Source organism: Gnatocerus cornutus, chromosome 6 (genome assembly GCF_029298725.1).
Source record: "Gnatocerus cornutus isolate USDA-ARS CGAHR chromosome 6, icGnaCorn1.1, whole genome shotgun sequence".
Classification (NCBI taxonomy): Eukaryota; Metazoa; Arthropoda; class Insecta; order Coleoptera; family Tenebrionidae; genus Gnatocerus; species Gnatocerus cornutus.
Window position 1 is genome coordinate 18,142,640 of NC_142238.1, and position 16,223 is coordinate 18,158,862.

At 38.4% G+C, this 16,223-nt stretch overlaps 1 protein-coding gene across 1 annotated transcript in view; it reads left to right on the forward strand.

Annotated features, from left to right (window-relative positions):
- The window catches only part of Sema2a (Semaphorin 2a), a 259,723-nt gene that overhangs the window by 97,489 nt on the left and 146,011 nt on the right, over positions 1-16,223 (forward strand). The window contains exon 2 of the mRNA XM_088038686.1: positions 15,325-15,450. Within this exon, the coding sequence (XP_087894812.1) occupies positions 15,351-15,450 (100 nt within the window). The 5' untranslated portion in view covers positions 15,325-15,350. The remainder of the gene's footprint in view (positions 1-15,324; positions 15,451-16,223) is intronic.

Sequence of the window (16,223 nt, forward strand, 5' to 3'; positions counted from 1 at the left end):
GTCGCTTTGTCGATGTTAATTAACGATTTCTGGTATCCATAAAGTGCAACATGCCCGTGATAATCAAAATTAACCTTTATAAGAGAGAATGAAGTGACTTGTGGAATTTTCGTGTAAACGTTGCTTGCCACTGCGCTGTCATAATTTTGAAAACTAACTTGATAAAACAACGTTTTTTTCGCAAATTTTAAACACAATTTGCATTAGATTTAAAATAGAAACTCAGATATTTGTATCACAGTTATGTTGAAAAAAAATTGAATTCGCGAATATTTCTGCAAAAACTCAAAAATCGCTGAAAATTATACTTCTTAGGCGTCGCGACGCCAATCAAACCGTGATAAAAAACAAATTTTTGCGTCAATTTCTAGAGCTTTGTCAACTATGAGCGTATGCAAATTTTCAAAATTTTATCTTTAAAATTTAAGACGATTTTAGGGGTGGACACAAGTGTTGCCGGACCCTGTATAGTTTCGTAAATTATTAAAAAATTTGGCCTTTCCTTAAAGCGTTTCAACTTTCACCCAGCGGATTGTTTGTCGTTTCTGCGACTTTCCCTCTGCACGTGACAGTCGCATTCGCGTATCGTTCGCATTTCTAAAACACTGTCATTAATAATGCCAGCTATTGACTTTACTCTTGAGTGGTATCGGTCTCGTGTGGCCCCGCGCCTCGGGTGTCGCGATCAATGAACCGAGGGTAGTTAGGTGGTTGCCACCGCTCCAGGGGATGAGACACTTTGCGAATAAAACGAACTTGGATGCGCAATATCTTGCGCATATCGTTGATTTGATTATTACCAAGATTTTCATACCGGAAACATCAAAACAAATGACGTTATTGATTTTACTCTCAATTTCTTTATTTCACTCATAAACCAGACGTGATGACAGGTTTCACTTTCGATAATTTATTTTTGGAAAGATTTTTTATTTATAATTTAGTGTTTGAAAGTTTGAACTAATGCAATCAATAATTTAGTGAGTAGTGAAAGTGTTGCAGTTGAGCTTTCAAGGAGAGATCTTGTGTGAGAGGAATTCGGGTTCCATCTAGTGGCGAGAGCACGAAATGTGGGAGACGAAAGCTGGGTTATTGCAGATTTCGGGCGTCGCGACGCCGGTAGTAGTAGTGGGGACGCGCGTCGAAGTATAGTTTGCATTTTCGTGGAATAGAGGGACAATGTAGAGGAAGAATGTGGACGCTAGATGTCTCTGTATGACATTTTTTATTTTCTGCAGTATCAATCAAATGTGATCAAAATAAGTTTGATGGAAGCAAAATTTAAGTAATTCTACAATGGATTACTACATACAGATAGGTACAATTTATTCGGTATGGCGGAAAAATTAAATCATAAGCAGAAGTTACATTAATTTTTCATTGGAAAGATTAAATAATGCAAAATGTATTGACTTTTCATTATTTATTTCAGTGGAAATATATTTGGAAAACAATCAGTTTATAATAAATTTTATGTATAAATATTTTATTACAGATATCAAACAATATTTTATTAAACGTGATAAATAGCCTACTGAATTGTTGTCAACTTTTATTTTTTTTCGATTATAAAGGCTATATAATTTTGTAATTTTATATTTGTTCGGATTGCAGGTATAATTGGATCTTTAGTAAAAAGTGTGGTACAAATTGATTTGATTTTAGAGTTCTTATACAATATTGACTACAAATCAACGAATTCTACATTAAAATGGGTTTAGTTGATTATGTAGGTCTATCCGATCGAATATTTCATGTATTTCATAAAATTAGAATTCGCAAATACTGAACTGCATTTAGTAATAATGGAAACAAAATAACTCAACAATTAAAGCTAATAATTTATTTACCACAGTAAATTAACTTTCTACCGAGCAAAATTACGGCGCAAAGCGTGATGAAACCCTGTTAAAACAGATTCCAAATGTTAGCGTATAAAATTGCTCGCATTAATAGCAAAGCTCTGGAGAAAGCAGTTTTGGAAGTTGTTTATTTTTAAGCAAAGTTTGCATTAGTTTGTGGATTCCAACTTTAGGAATTACATGCATGTGGAAAAACCATTACCGACAAAAATAAAAGGGTAGAAAGTGCGAAGTTGATATGATTGGCTACTGCTTCCAGGAATGTTAATTATTTTCGGTTCCCTCGAATGGCGGCTATAAATATATGCCCGGAAAATTCTCACCAAATAGGGGAGAATTAGGCTGAATCCCCTGGATATTTATAAGGAGGAACGCAATTTTGTTCTAAGCTATTTTTAAATTTTTAATTAGTCACAGTTGGGACATTTTTAAAGTACCAACTTTTTAATTGCGACATCAAATTTCAGATTAAAATTTATAATTTGCTCTGTTTAGAGCGGTTGGTTTATTAATTATTGTGCCTCAAATTATTTAGCTGACGTCAGAGCACTCAAAACCGATGGTTTAATTGAAGACCTCACTGTCACTGGAAATAAATAGAACATGCTCATGAAATTTTCACTCGGACAGCGAGAGCTGAATCGGCTTTCCCGGAATAAATTTAATTTATGATAATCATAAATGAAATCGGAACGTCACAAGTTTAAATAAACGGGTTTATTTTTGTAGTTGGGATTTCCCCCAAAGCCGGGGCGACAGAAATTGCTTTACAATTAAGTCAGGCTTTGCCCTGCTGCAACAGGGCGAATCAAAGAACAAAACTAATTTGTAGTGATGGGTTCGATAAGCACCCTAATCAAATCATGTCCAGCTTGTTCTAAACCGGAAAACGCCTATCAAGAACAGATTGTTCAATAATTCGCATCCTTTGCGGAACCAAGCCGCCCGAAGTCCTGGTTACATTTTTACAAAGTTTCCCCAAAAAAGCCATTTAAATTTTGTTTGGCCCTGAGTTTAATGTCGTGTAAAATAATTTTTATGACTGAATATATTTCAGCGTTTCATGTCCACAATATAACCGAAATGTTGCAAAGAGGCGCACGTAAAAAAATCACGCGAGTTTTCGATGTTTTCGACGCAAACATAAATTCATAAAAATTTACACAGTCGTAAAAAACCTTAACACTCTATCAATTACGACGTATCGTGGTTCCATCAGCCGAATATGAATAAATGTGGGTTGAGTTTAATACGGTTTAAAGCCAGTGAGGTGTAGAGTACCCAAGCATTGTCCTAGTGTGAATTATGCCAGGTTATTGTTACTTAACAGCTCACGCATTCGTGCATTCTCTTGCTGCCTTATAGAGAATTACGCCCCCCGTAGACTCTAATGTCTTCCTATTTCCAAGAAATACAGATACGAAGGTGAAATTGGGGAATTAAGATAATAACTGTGGAGCGGAGGGGAGATTGGAGATTTGCCGGAGTTGCTGCAGCGACGCCACGAAGGGGTACGAACAAAGGAGATGACCACTGGAAAAAATTGAAACTGTAGGGCACACACAAGTGCAGCTACAGCTTCAGCGCATCCACCATTTTTGCTTTAAGTAATATTTCAGAATTTGTTTAATCCTAAAAGCTCTTTAAGCCTTTCGTTTGTAGTGGAGCAAAAACGTAGCCATTAAAGATTTTTCAGAGTTTTACAAGCGTGCTCGTAATGCTTTTTTGCAAAATATTTTGATCATGGCGAGGTGAGAGTTGGCACAAAACTTTGTTTTCCAGAAGAGTAAATTTGAAACAAAATTGCACGTTCTCATTGTAGTCGGTTGTAAGTTAGTTGTGTGTAATTTAAAAGCTGGCAGTAAACAATAAAATTGTGCATGACCCGTGTTAAGTGAAAAAGTCTCGCCTTAGTTGTTCCCGAGCTTCCGCTTAGGCCCTGTTAAATTGGCAAGCCGTTATTGCCGAGATTTGATCGCAGGTCGAGTTTGGCAACAAAGTTAAAATTGTTTCGTGAAAGAGTGGCTAAGAAAACATTCTTCCGCGAAGAAGTTTGTAATACACAAGTTTCCCAAAGGGAGCAAAACACGAAAAGTGCAGAGAAGCGTGCACATCGATACAAAACATCCACCAACAAACTTGCAACATCCAGACATGGTATGTGTAGTGTAAGCGTGTATTATTCCAGAGAGATTAGCACCGTTTACGAGGGTGTTAACTGTGGATAAGAATGAAAGATACTCAAGTCGTGCTTTAATAAGATTGTATCAGTAACTCATTACAGAGTGAATGTGACTTTAAACTCGGGCCGGGGTAATTTCAATTTTAATGTCGGGACGCTGGCTGAGCGTTGAAATGAGTGACTACTTCTCCGTCTGGAGCCGAGATAAGGGCATAAAGAAATTTCGTTTTAATTGCCTGATTCAAATCGCAGACTTTGCAATTAAGAAACGAGGAGAAATTGCGATTTACACGACAAATTTTACCGAGTGTTTAGTTCATAATTAGTTTGTTTGGGGACGCTCCATGACCAACATCTGGATAACTCCAATCTTGTTTTGTCTAAACTTACATTTTACGCTGTCAAGAAGTTACAGACACTGCAATATCCAGATAGTTGCCAGATTAAATTTACGCGGTGGCCAACCGAGATAACTAACATTTGACTCTAATGAAGGAAACACAATCCGATGCGTCACTCTTGAATTTGGCGCATCCACCATTTTTCTCGCAAAATTAACGAAATGATTAGAGTTCGTTTTGACCACGTTGAAATTTAATGCCCCACTTCTGGCTTGAGCCGCAGCAGCTTTTATGTATTTTAAGCCGAAATGAAAGAGCGCTTTTGTGAAGAATAAGCGCGAGTGGTTTCGCTGAGCCCGTGTAAGATGCAAGTCGAGACCTGGCGTAAAGATTGCACGAAGTGTTTAAACAGTGTAGGAAAAGAATGGATGCAGTGTATGAAAAGGTGTTGAAATTGCTATTGATGTAGAGTTAAATGAAAGCGTGTTATGTAGAACGACGAACAAAGAGATGCTATCCGAAAATGAACCATTTTATGGGAAGCTTCGAGTCGTGTTCTATTTCCATCAAGATCTGCACATAAACGGGGTTTGTCATTTAAGAGAAGCGTGAAAATTCGCCTTGAATACAAAGCACAATCAATAAATGATGTTTTAAGGGGAAACCTGCTTTATGCGTGTGTCGGTTATGTTTACTTTTTACAAGAATTTTATGGGAGCTTCGACATCGATTAACCGATGGAAATTCAAAAACGGTTCGGCTTTACGGCCGGTTCGTGCTGTAAACAAAGCAGATGTATAATTAGAAGACTCTAACCGAAATATGTGGATAATCAAATATGACTGGCGGTTTTATGGGGGTTTTATGCGTGCCCGTCGTCGCAGAACAGAACATTTCGTCGAAATAGCCGAACAGAGTTTTTCTCTTTTTTGTAAGTGTAATTAGCAATCCTCTCGGATTTCCTGCAATAATCCTGCGGTCCAACGATCCGTGAAAACGTGTGAATCCGATAAAATATGAAGCCGACGAATGTGTCAACCGTTAGTCGAATTTATCTCCCTGCAATCTTTATCCAGTTTGTTTTCTGAATTTCCTGCCGTACTAACGAATCTCAGCTCTCCCCAAAGTACGACACACACTCGTCAGGGAGTGCATCGAATCGAAATCAGGGATTTTTTAGCGACTCGGGCGTCCGCTCTTTATCGATGGAGTTCGCGACTAGATAACCATGTTTCCATTTAAAATAGCAAGCAATCGACATGTTTGCCGAAGCAAGTCGGAACGTTATCAAAAGAAGTTAAATTCAATTTCCAGACATAATCTTAAAAACCGATTACTTTGTAAACTTTCCGTAATAAATACGCACCCCGTTTAAGACGTTTAGCCTGATAATGGAGAGGGATTCATGTTATACTATTAATTATCGAGACGTTCAGAACAGGGAATAGCACTTTACCCTCGGGAAAATTAGTTCAGATCTCAAGTCGCCCGCTAAATTCCTGCAAATCCTGTGCTGTGTGTACCTTCGGCCAGCAGCCATGCAAGTTTAAACTATTCTCTCTTGAATGTTGTTAACATAGTTTACGGCGCAACACCCCGATTACAATGTCGCGAAGCCGGGGAATATACGGATGGAAATATAAGACGGCGAGGAATTTTCCAGCATTTCTTCCGGGTGCATATAATATTCCATACCCAAATTTCCAGTTTGTGCCGTGTGATTCAATTTAAGCCTCTTACACGTAATGAAAAGTTTCGAAAAATACAACACCGGTTAACATTGTTGTCAAAGATTTAAGAAGTTTTTCTAGAGCAGAGCTTAAGCATCTATTCAATTCAGTAGACTTTGTTCTAATGCAATAAGCTTTGTTCGTGCGGCTTTTACTAGCGCTGTTTCGCTAATAAAACAGCAAAAATTCCAATTTGAACTTTTATTGTTCCCTCTAATAAATATTAATCGGTCACGGAGTTGTACCGTAATTTTAAGGTCTCACTTGAATTATTAACTACAGTAGTTGTTGCTTGGAAATTCGTTCTAGTTTGGAATCGACATTGAGTAGAAGCGCGAAATTAGCCACGAAGCTACAGAGCCCATCAGCACTGCACCAAACTGGTGCGTTCGTCGCCTGTAATTAAACGACGTAAACTTTGAACTACATAATAAGATTGTTTGGCGCGACACCGCCACCGCCCATCGCCGCCTCCCCGCAACACATTAACTTGTAGAGAGCTTTACTGTACCGATTTTATCCTTAATGAGAGGAACGGCATAAGTAAGGAGTTGTGTACTGACGCATAAAGTGGGATAATGCGATATGACAACAACCCAGTGCTCTCGGGAATTTCGTACTTTGCGGAGACCGCGCTAATGTTGTTATTTATTAGAGAATTTGCAACGTACAAGTCGCAGTGTTGCACATGGGTTGCGTCAGGCATTTTTGTGGCCCATTTGCAACATTTTATCTGCCCATGCATAATCAACAACCTCATCTCGTGGCCCATCGTAATCCACGTTCTACAGCCAATAAAGCCGACGTTATTGACAACATTTTGTAGTAATTTAGTCATAACCCAACTTATGCCAGTATCGACTAATTACTTCTTTAGGGTTACGATCCAATAAGGGATGTTTTATGTGCAGCCATATAATGAGTGCAGTTCCATTAGTCACCGTCCATAAAAATGCACCCGAAACAAAGTCTGCCACTAACAAGCTTGCGAATGCATCAAACCGACCGCGAAACGTCCACAAATCTCGGAGATTAATTGAATAATAATGTCGACACCTCCGACAAAATAATAAATATAGTCTCCACGTGTCGTCTCCAACGGTGGGATGACTTGGCATAAAATGTAGATTAATGGAGGCGTGACAAAGTTTCTAATAGAGATGCGCCGGAAGGGCACCAATACAAACTGTGGCAGAGTATTTCCCGGTACTGGGAAAATGGACAGATGTGCACTGTTGACCTGGCTAATGGAACCGACGTGTTTTCTAGGCTTTATCATTCTTACAACCGTCACTCACCTTTACTGTTTACTGCAGAGGAAATGCTCCAACTGACCCGAGCGCTTGCATGCTCTGGAAATTGCAAAAGACCAGTTAAAAAATGCGGCGTCCAGGAAAAGATAAGATTTACTCCATTCTCTGTCTTATCGCACCGAGCAAAGTGCTAAAAATAAGACCATTCGAACAATTTATTCGCAAAAAACATTCTTAGTGTATTTTCAACTCTTCGTCCTGAAAAATCGCCTTCAGCGCACAAAACTGTAACAAATGAGCGCAATCCAGCTTTAAGAGACAAGTCATGTGTCCATTTGATCGCGTTTTAAACCGGAAGATTGCCTAAAAGAGCACGAAAGTGGACGATAACGTTAACGTCATGAAATAAATATATCGTAGGTAATAACTTAATAGGTCGAAACTTTTCAAAAACGCCATATCGAAGGGATATAGCCAACGAACATAGCTACGTAATCAATAGGACGGAAACCATTTAGTCTCGCCGATTCGTTTCGAGATTGAGAACACCGGGGCGTAGAAATGCTACTTTTTATTTGTGAAACTCGAGGAGGAATTAATCAAGAATGCCTCGGAGCGGACAATAGTCTCAAAAGAAAATAATAATAAATCAATAAGCTGCTTTTAGTTGCGATCAAACAGAACAAAGTAGCTTATTTTACAATGCAGAATTATATTTACTGCCATTCATTCAAATGGCAAAGATGGTATTAATTAGCCTGACTGCTGTTTAGGCCTTTTGAATCAATTGTTAAAAGTTGGTAAAAGAAATCAGGAGGGCGCAAAAATTACTACCACAGGTTTCTTTAAATGGAAATCAGCAATTGAGCAATCAATTCAAACCGGTCAAATATGGTGGATGCGCCAGTTTGGTTGGCAGGATTTAGTACCATTTTTCCTGGCATTGTTTTTTCGCGTGTTAATCTGCAAGAGCAAGCTTGGTTTTAAGGTAAATAACGTCGCCTTGTAATAATTTAGTCGTTTTGTCTCCAACGAAATTTAATTAATAAGGGAGTTGAATCTGGATTGTGGGGAGTAAACTTACACTCATGTGTTTATCTTAAGTATTAAAGTGTTAATAGGATCTATGAACACGGTACGAGATTATGCAAGGGTTGCGAGCCTCAAATAACTTTGTATTTTGAGAACTTGCCGTTAGGAACAAGAGGATGTTGTATTATGTTAATAACAATTTCAAAATACATTAGAAATGTTTTTTTTTTTATGTTGTCATGTGGTTACCATGAATTATTGATGTTGAAAAGTAAAGCGGGTCGAACCGAGCAAAGTCGTTTAATATTTAACAATAATGCTGTAATTTTATTGTGTCGCTTCCTGCAAGATTATTTATAGCTTCCCAACGAAGACCTCTAACCAATAATCCTTGTAATTGCGCTACGTTAATAACGTGACTAATCTTCTTATCGGTGCTAATCCTTAGAATTTGAAAAACTGCCGTTTATTTTTTCATCTGATGAAATAATATGAAGGCGTCAAAAATGGCGATACGTCATATCAGTCCGCATTTTCAATTTTCCGCCCAATAGACCTGCATTTCAATCGGCATTTCACATTATGGAACCCATTTACTTGACTCCTTACAATCGCCCATTATAAACCTCCTTTTACTTTGATGAATGACGAACGTGTGTCGGTGCGATTCACTTGGCCAATTTAATGCCAACTGACATTTGATTCCTGATACGATCTGCTATTGCTGCAGCCTTCAGAATTCGATACATATCTAAAGGATGAAGAACTAGAAGGATAATGCATTATCCTGCACTGCCGTTCCCTTCAGTCGTGCTCGGTTTATTTTATGTTGTTGTTTTAAATCGACGCAGGATCGTGGAACAAATTGACCCATTTGCTGTCGTTTATTGGTAAATGTTGCATTCAGATATCGAGATTTTCTGAGATAGGTTGCCAAGGGCAGATGTCGCAGCTGGCATGTGTCTATTTTCGAGAGAATTCACTAAAGGATACATCAGGACAATATGGCTTCGCTGCAGCAGGTATCTTTGACGCTTACAAGACATAGAGAGGGTTATTAAGGGCTCGATTTGAGGGGAAGTCAATCAAAATGCGACCTCCTTGAGAAAGAAAAATGATCGGATAGGAACTAAAATAATCCTGCAGGATGCCGCCTGGTAATTTCAATGGGAATTAGGGTGTTCCCATTTGACTACATATTACCTTGATTAACACGATATGTCCTCTATTAATTTTCTCATTACCGTTCCACTAACATGAAGTTATCGAATTAAATCATCAAAGCAGATCGAAATTTTCAATAAACCTTTTGCGCATTTAAATAATTAAATCTATAGCGGGCATGAGTCCTGTATTGATCATCGAAGCCGGCGAATGCTTTTGACAATAAAAAGAAAACCACTGCTTTGTTCCTTTATCATCCCGCAACAAAAAACGGCTATTTGCAAGACATATTGTACGCAGTTAAAAATGGCATGATATGTCATTTACTTTGACATTTGGCCATTTTGGAGCCACCACAGTTCGGTTCCTGGAAAACAGTTATTACATAGATTTGTCTTCACGGAGGAGGGGGATTTCACAACGCTTCCTGTGTGGGGTGAAGCTTCCTTGATACTAAACCGATGGACGAGGGAAGACATGCTGTGATTGATATAGTTTTCGAATATCTGAAAAGCTGCCAGTTTTCCCCTGTTTTATATCCGATAGCCTAATTGGATGAAGCAACCGAAGTTGAGTAGAAAAGTCACTACGGCAATACGCGCATTTTTTTATCAGGAACCATAAACTAAAATACAAAATGACAAAGTTCCGGGCGCAGTTAAATTATTACACAGAGGATGAATCTTCTTGCAGTTTCTGTTGCCATATATAACCATTCGCAATTTCCGCGTGTCCCGCCGCCCCCGGACAGGCAAGATATGAACAAACTAGATATAAGCGCGGGAAGGAAACGGCAGATAGACATTAGAAGATGTATGTGAGAAAAAGACGGCTTCAGTCAATGCAACTTAAGTTATTACATCACATGACGGTCCAAATTAATCAGAAAATATATGGCTCTCTCGGAGTGAAGAAAGCAGGGGAAATTGTCCGAACGAAGGTTCTACTTGGATTGAAAGTAACAGAAACGAAGGGGGGAGATTTCATCGTATTAATTGTTGCGTTTGGAAAAAACGAAAATTTTTGGGAAAATTTATGTGGTACAGGAAGTGAAAAGATAACTCGTCTTTTAATTACCGTTAGAAGTTTTAAAATACTTTCGTGCGGGTTAAATAAATGCCTTCAGTAATGCTGCCTAAAAAGTTAATCAAGGAAATAAATTTACTAAGAAGAAACGATTTCTTTTACCTTCTCGCAACTTTTGCTATTTTTCTTTTGTAACTTTTCTCATTACGTGTTGAATTCTCAACCTTGTCAGATAATAGAAAAAAATAGGACAGCGACGTATTTCATTGCTTCAATCTAACGAGATTTTCAGCTTAATTGAACAGGAAATGTAATTTACGTTTGCAAATTCATATATTTCACTTTCATCTATTTACTTTTCAGTTTTTGCGTTTCAGAGATGCTAACGCCGATTCAGTTGTTGTAATTGGTTTTTATTGGAAATGCAATTTTTGGGATTATCACGGTTGTTTTTGAAATCCCATTATTGTGTAATACCACAACTTGCTGTCCCCAGCGATGACTACAATAGAAACGAAAATGTCGGCTAAATAAATGTCAATAACGAAATACAAATTTCAAGTTGGTGCCACAGACGGAGAAATTTGTATGCGGGTTTAATCGCAAGACCGGATTACACTGTCTCGGTTAAATATGTGCAGTTATCCGCTTTGTGAATATTATTAAAAGCTCGCCGACACAACCCGTATATACCAACAGTGTTGCAAAAAGAAATTGATTTTTCTCCCCTTTAATTGTCCGTCTTTGCATTGTAAAACATTTATTCAGCGCCTCTAGCTGCATTTTAGCATATCATCCTTGTCCCCTCTTCATTTCAAAACAACAACGCAGCAAATGTTGCCCAATAACTGTTGCTTCTTATGCGAAAAAAGAATCAAAGTCAGCGATATTTTTATTTTCCTTTTGCAGTTTCCGTGGAAGAAAAGCGCTATTGAGAGTACATAAAGTAGAGGGAGCATTTCCCAAATAGGGATAACTGCTTGTATCTCAGTATGTGAGGGTCATTTCAATTGCTGACCCTTATCATTATTGAGTTTAGCTTCCCTCGAGTTTGTTCGCCGCAGGCTGACCACGTGGTAACAGGCGGCGGATTTCAGGACTAAGCCAGGATAACACGGGGGGACAACACGTGAATTTCTGAGGACGTTGATAAGAAAAACAAAAAGTTTATAGTTTCTTTCGGTGCAATGCAAGTCTCAATTAGAACTTATAAATTAGATAAAACAGAAATTCGCAAAGTTTCCGTCTGGCGAAGTGCTCTGGGCAATTGAGATTGATTTTGACGACCGTTACAGCAGATTACCATTATCCCCATTTCTTCATATCACACCAGTACCCATTACATAACAAAGCACTTAGGTGACAGTAATAATGCACATTTCCAAACATTTCCATTAGGGTTGATTGAAGTTTCACTGTGTAAATATGCATACTTTTGATTGATAATTGCAAACGCAGTCTGCAACCTGTTTGTACTTTGAGTTGAACATACCCACAGAATTATGCAACAAATTCAATATTGATAAGCGCAACTAAACAGAGTTATGAGGGAATTATGCACCTTCCAGTGATCAGCAAAATGTATGTAAACCGCATAGTAAGGATTTATGAGATACTCAGCTTACACAGGAATGTATTTAATGTAATGTACCGAGCCCAAAAAGGAAAACATCTCATTTCTCGGGCTCCATAAGTTTCCACAATCTTTAAAAGGACCCTAAAAAATAGTTTTTTTCTGTTTCAAGTTTGATAGATTTCGGCAACGCATCATTCCCTCGTCGCCCCTGTTATCTTCTAGCAAATATCAATTTAAACTTATAATTTGAAAGTGGTTGCCAAAAGCAGAAGTCGAAGACTCACATGGGATATGAGGAACTAGTCCCGCGTCAGTCGCAGAACACTGCGACTAGTTCTTGCTAGTTACGATGCGCCATCACACACAGACGTGCATTAGAGTAAACTTTACGTTACTTGAAACTCGAAAGTTGCCGCCTGTTCGTTGTCACGAACTTCTTCATTCGTTACCTGCGAAAATCCGGACAATTGCACTAATCGCATTGAGATGTATCGTCTTTGAAGGTGTAACGTAGCAACGTTTGCTTGATTCGAGTCCACCATTGTATTACAATGAAGTGAGTTAACATACAAACGACAGTGTGGGTTTTATGCGAAGAAATTCGAGTAATGCAGAATCGGACGTTTTGTTTCTAATTGCTGAATATGGAAGAAGGGAATCGGTCACTGTCTAGACTGTTGGTAACCTTGAAGGGTGCGTGTTTTAAATTTGAGAAGAACAATGGGAAGAATCTTATTAAAACGAGCTATAATTCTGTCGGAGCAATGTGCAACATCAATCAGCGTCAGTTTGCTAACAGATCAAGGGTATTCTATTAGGAAGTATGGAGTGGCTGATGCAAATGCATCACAGGCTGGAACAAGTAATCAAATGCATTTCTGGAATTCCTCCAATCTATCCATTTAATTTATTTCAGATAGCAATTTAATTGGTTACGCTTCTCATTAAGCTTGACTGGAGTCACACTGATTTAGAATAATATAAAGCTCTTCATGCTGATTTGTTCCTGCTTTATGGACATGAATATGGGATCAACTATTAGCATTCAAATGAAACTATCAACTTACACCGGCGAGATAATATCGTACAAATTTTGTTTCTGAAGTTGGACAGCTGTTTATTTCTCGAATCTGAGATAAATGATAAAAATTAAGGCCTCTTGTCGGACGTTTGTTTACGAAAACTGCTCCTCATTATCTTCGCAAAAGAACAAATGTCCCTAATGACGTTCGATCATGCAGTGACACATGGCAATTTTTCACGGTCGTAAATAAGCCATCCAGTAGCATCTACCGTACACAAGAACCCCCACATAAACAAAGCGACCCTCCTCTCCTCTAAACGAATATAAATGACAGTATCGAATGGCAAATCTCGCTAATCCGGCCCCTTCCGAGCGATTATCCTGCGATTATCGTCCTTGTGAAGCGCTGCATGTGGACGTTCTTTAAAGAGGTTATCTAATGGCTCAATAAGATTCTTAAATCTCACTTTGGCCACTTTCTGGTCCGTTGATTTCGGTCTAGGGGATGCTGCTAGCTGTCTGCGGGATCCTCAACAAAACTAATGGATGACATTTTTAAGTATCAAGAACGTGAAAGATCCTCTATGCAATAAGCTGACAAAATAAATCGAGGTGATAGTGGTCGTGATTGCGTGGGACCTCATGGGAAGATGTTATTGTCTCACGTTTTATTTTCGGCTAATCTGACAGGGGGATTTTTTTCCGAGATGACGAGATGACGGCAAAAAAGTCAACAATCACAGGCGGTGATTATTGTCTTGACGGTTTTGGACATGATCCAAGGAAATAAACAGTTGGCTTATTGTAATGTAAAAAATCCCATCCTATCCTCGATCTACCTGTAAATTATGGCTATTTGAGAAACTCGTTTGAATAAGAGCCGCACCACGACCATCTCACTATCCTGTCATTCCACTTCGGACATAATTACAGGTTTAAATTGAAGGTTACCACAGTCCGCTGTATATTAAGTCATTATAGATGGCGTCACGCATCTCCGACCATACCAATTCCGTGATATGATGCGGTATTACAACGTGTAACTGAAGAAAGAGAGGCCAAGGTTGGTTTGGCTCAGGTGCGACAACAAAAACTAGCGAAAATCTTTCCATGATGTTTGTCATAAATTTCCCGAAAAAAAAAATAAAATGTGGGCTGAATAAATTATTGCTGTGTGTTATAATTTCACTCGACTCGATTGAGTTGTTTTTTTAGACATACCTAAACTAATTTTAGATAATCAACGGATAATCATTTAATTAAGATTACCTAATGTATCTATAATCATTATCAAAGTAATTAATTAGAACTGGTTGAGAGTTATTTGATTGGCGTCGTTGGACCTGTGGCGTAGTAATAAATTAAAATCCTCTCTCTTAACAATAAACTTTATCTTCAACAGCAGTATAAACAAGTTTTTTGTTTTTTAGCGCTGCGGCAGCTCGAACAAATAATGTAATTACTTTGAAAAAAAATAAGAATAGCCGAATGTTTACAAAGCTGTATCCACCGAAGCGGCAATTTGGAACATCAAAGTTTAACGGTTTGAAAAATGAGCCCACCTTCCCTCCTCCCGCTTGAGAAATTCCTTTTGTTGATTTTGACTGCTGCTCTTACCTGCCTGGAAGGGTAGTTTTTAGTTTTAGCTTTGTTGAGATAGTTAATACAGCCCGTCTAAAGTGTGGTTTTGTTTTTGTTTTCTTTACAAAGTGTCTTCTGTGATTCCAACTCCCCGACAACCTTTCAGACTTCCTTCAAAGAACTGTATTTTAATTCGTGCTTCTCCAACAACGGTATTACGTTTCGTTGTACTCAACTTATCGTTTACAATTTTCACCAAGTTATTGTTTGTGAAAGAACCATCATGCAGTCGGGTCACAACTTGTGTTCGCAAAATAAATTTAATTATATACAGACGAACCGCTACTTTCGGAACGAATTAAGGTTCAAAGGTTTTCAAAGTTCAAGCTGCTGACCGGTGTTGGCCGAGGTCCAAACGATAGATAAATGAGATTTCCATCATCTACTTATCTAATTAATCTAATAATTCGGGAGCGGCTCCAATTGGAAAATCCTGTTATGAGATTAGAGCAACAACTCATTTTTGACACTAATATTTCTGTTTTTCTTGCAGACTAAGAGTGTGAGTGCTGTGAGTGAATGAAGATGACTTCATCGTACTTGGAAATTTTCGTGGTTTCTTTGGTGGTCCTTCTCGCTTCTGCTTCCCAGGAACCGGAAAACGAAAAAATCGATGAAGGTAAGTCAATAATAATTAAGTCTTGAAATCAGGGCGTTTCTATAATGTGCCTGGACTTTTAATTATGATATTTTGGGACCGGAGCACGAGTCGTTTCAACCAGTGCCCACAGTGGTAATTGAAAGTACGTGTCCAGAATAATATGTAGATTTCGCCTTCATTTGATATGCAAACTTGAAAAATAAAGTCCAGATAACCGCAATTAACTTCTAGCACGGTAAGTTTAATGTGTGGGCTTCAAGTGACCGTCGTCATAATCTCGCTCTTAATTAATTAATGAAATCTTAATTTCTAATCTGAAGGGTAGAGTGACTTAGTTATCCCCTTTTCATTGTTTCGACGATGGCAGTAAACTGGTAAAAATTGCGTTACGGGTTGTGAAGTTTTATATCTTTGGGACTTTGGGCCTCCTCAGAGACTCCCGAAGAAAGTGGTGTCTTCGCTCTACCCGTATAAATCATGGCCGACTCCAGAATCCTACAGACATTTGAATATTTGTAGTGCTCGAAATTGTCTTCCTTTAAGACGGATGCGTATCTGAAACACAAGTAGAGCAAACTGAAGCGCCGCGACGCTCTTAACGTTTTTACAACCCTATAAATCTAACAGACTGTATTTTTCTACATTGTTTAGCGGTGCTGCTTCATCTGGAATGTGCATCTTAAATTAGCAAAATTTGAGAGCGAAACCGAAAGTGTTACAGGTGGCCCGAAGATCTTGAAATAAAATCATCTTAGTTTGCTAAATTGCAGAAACTTGGAGCGCTCTACTAT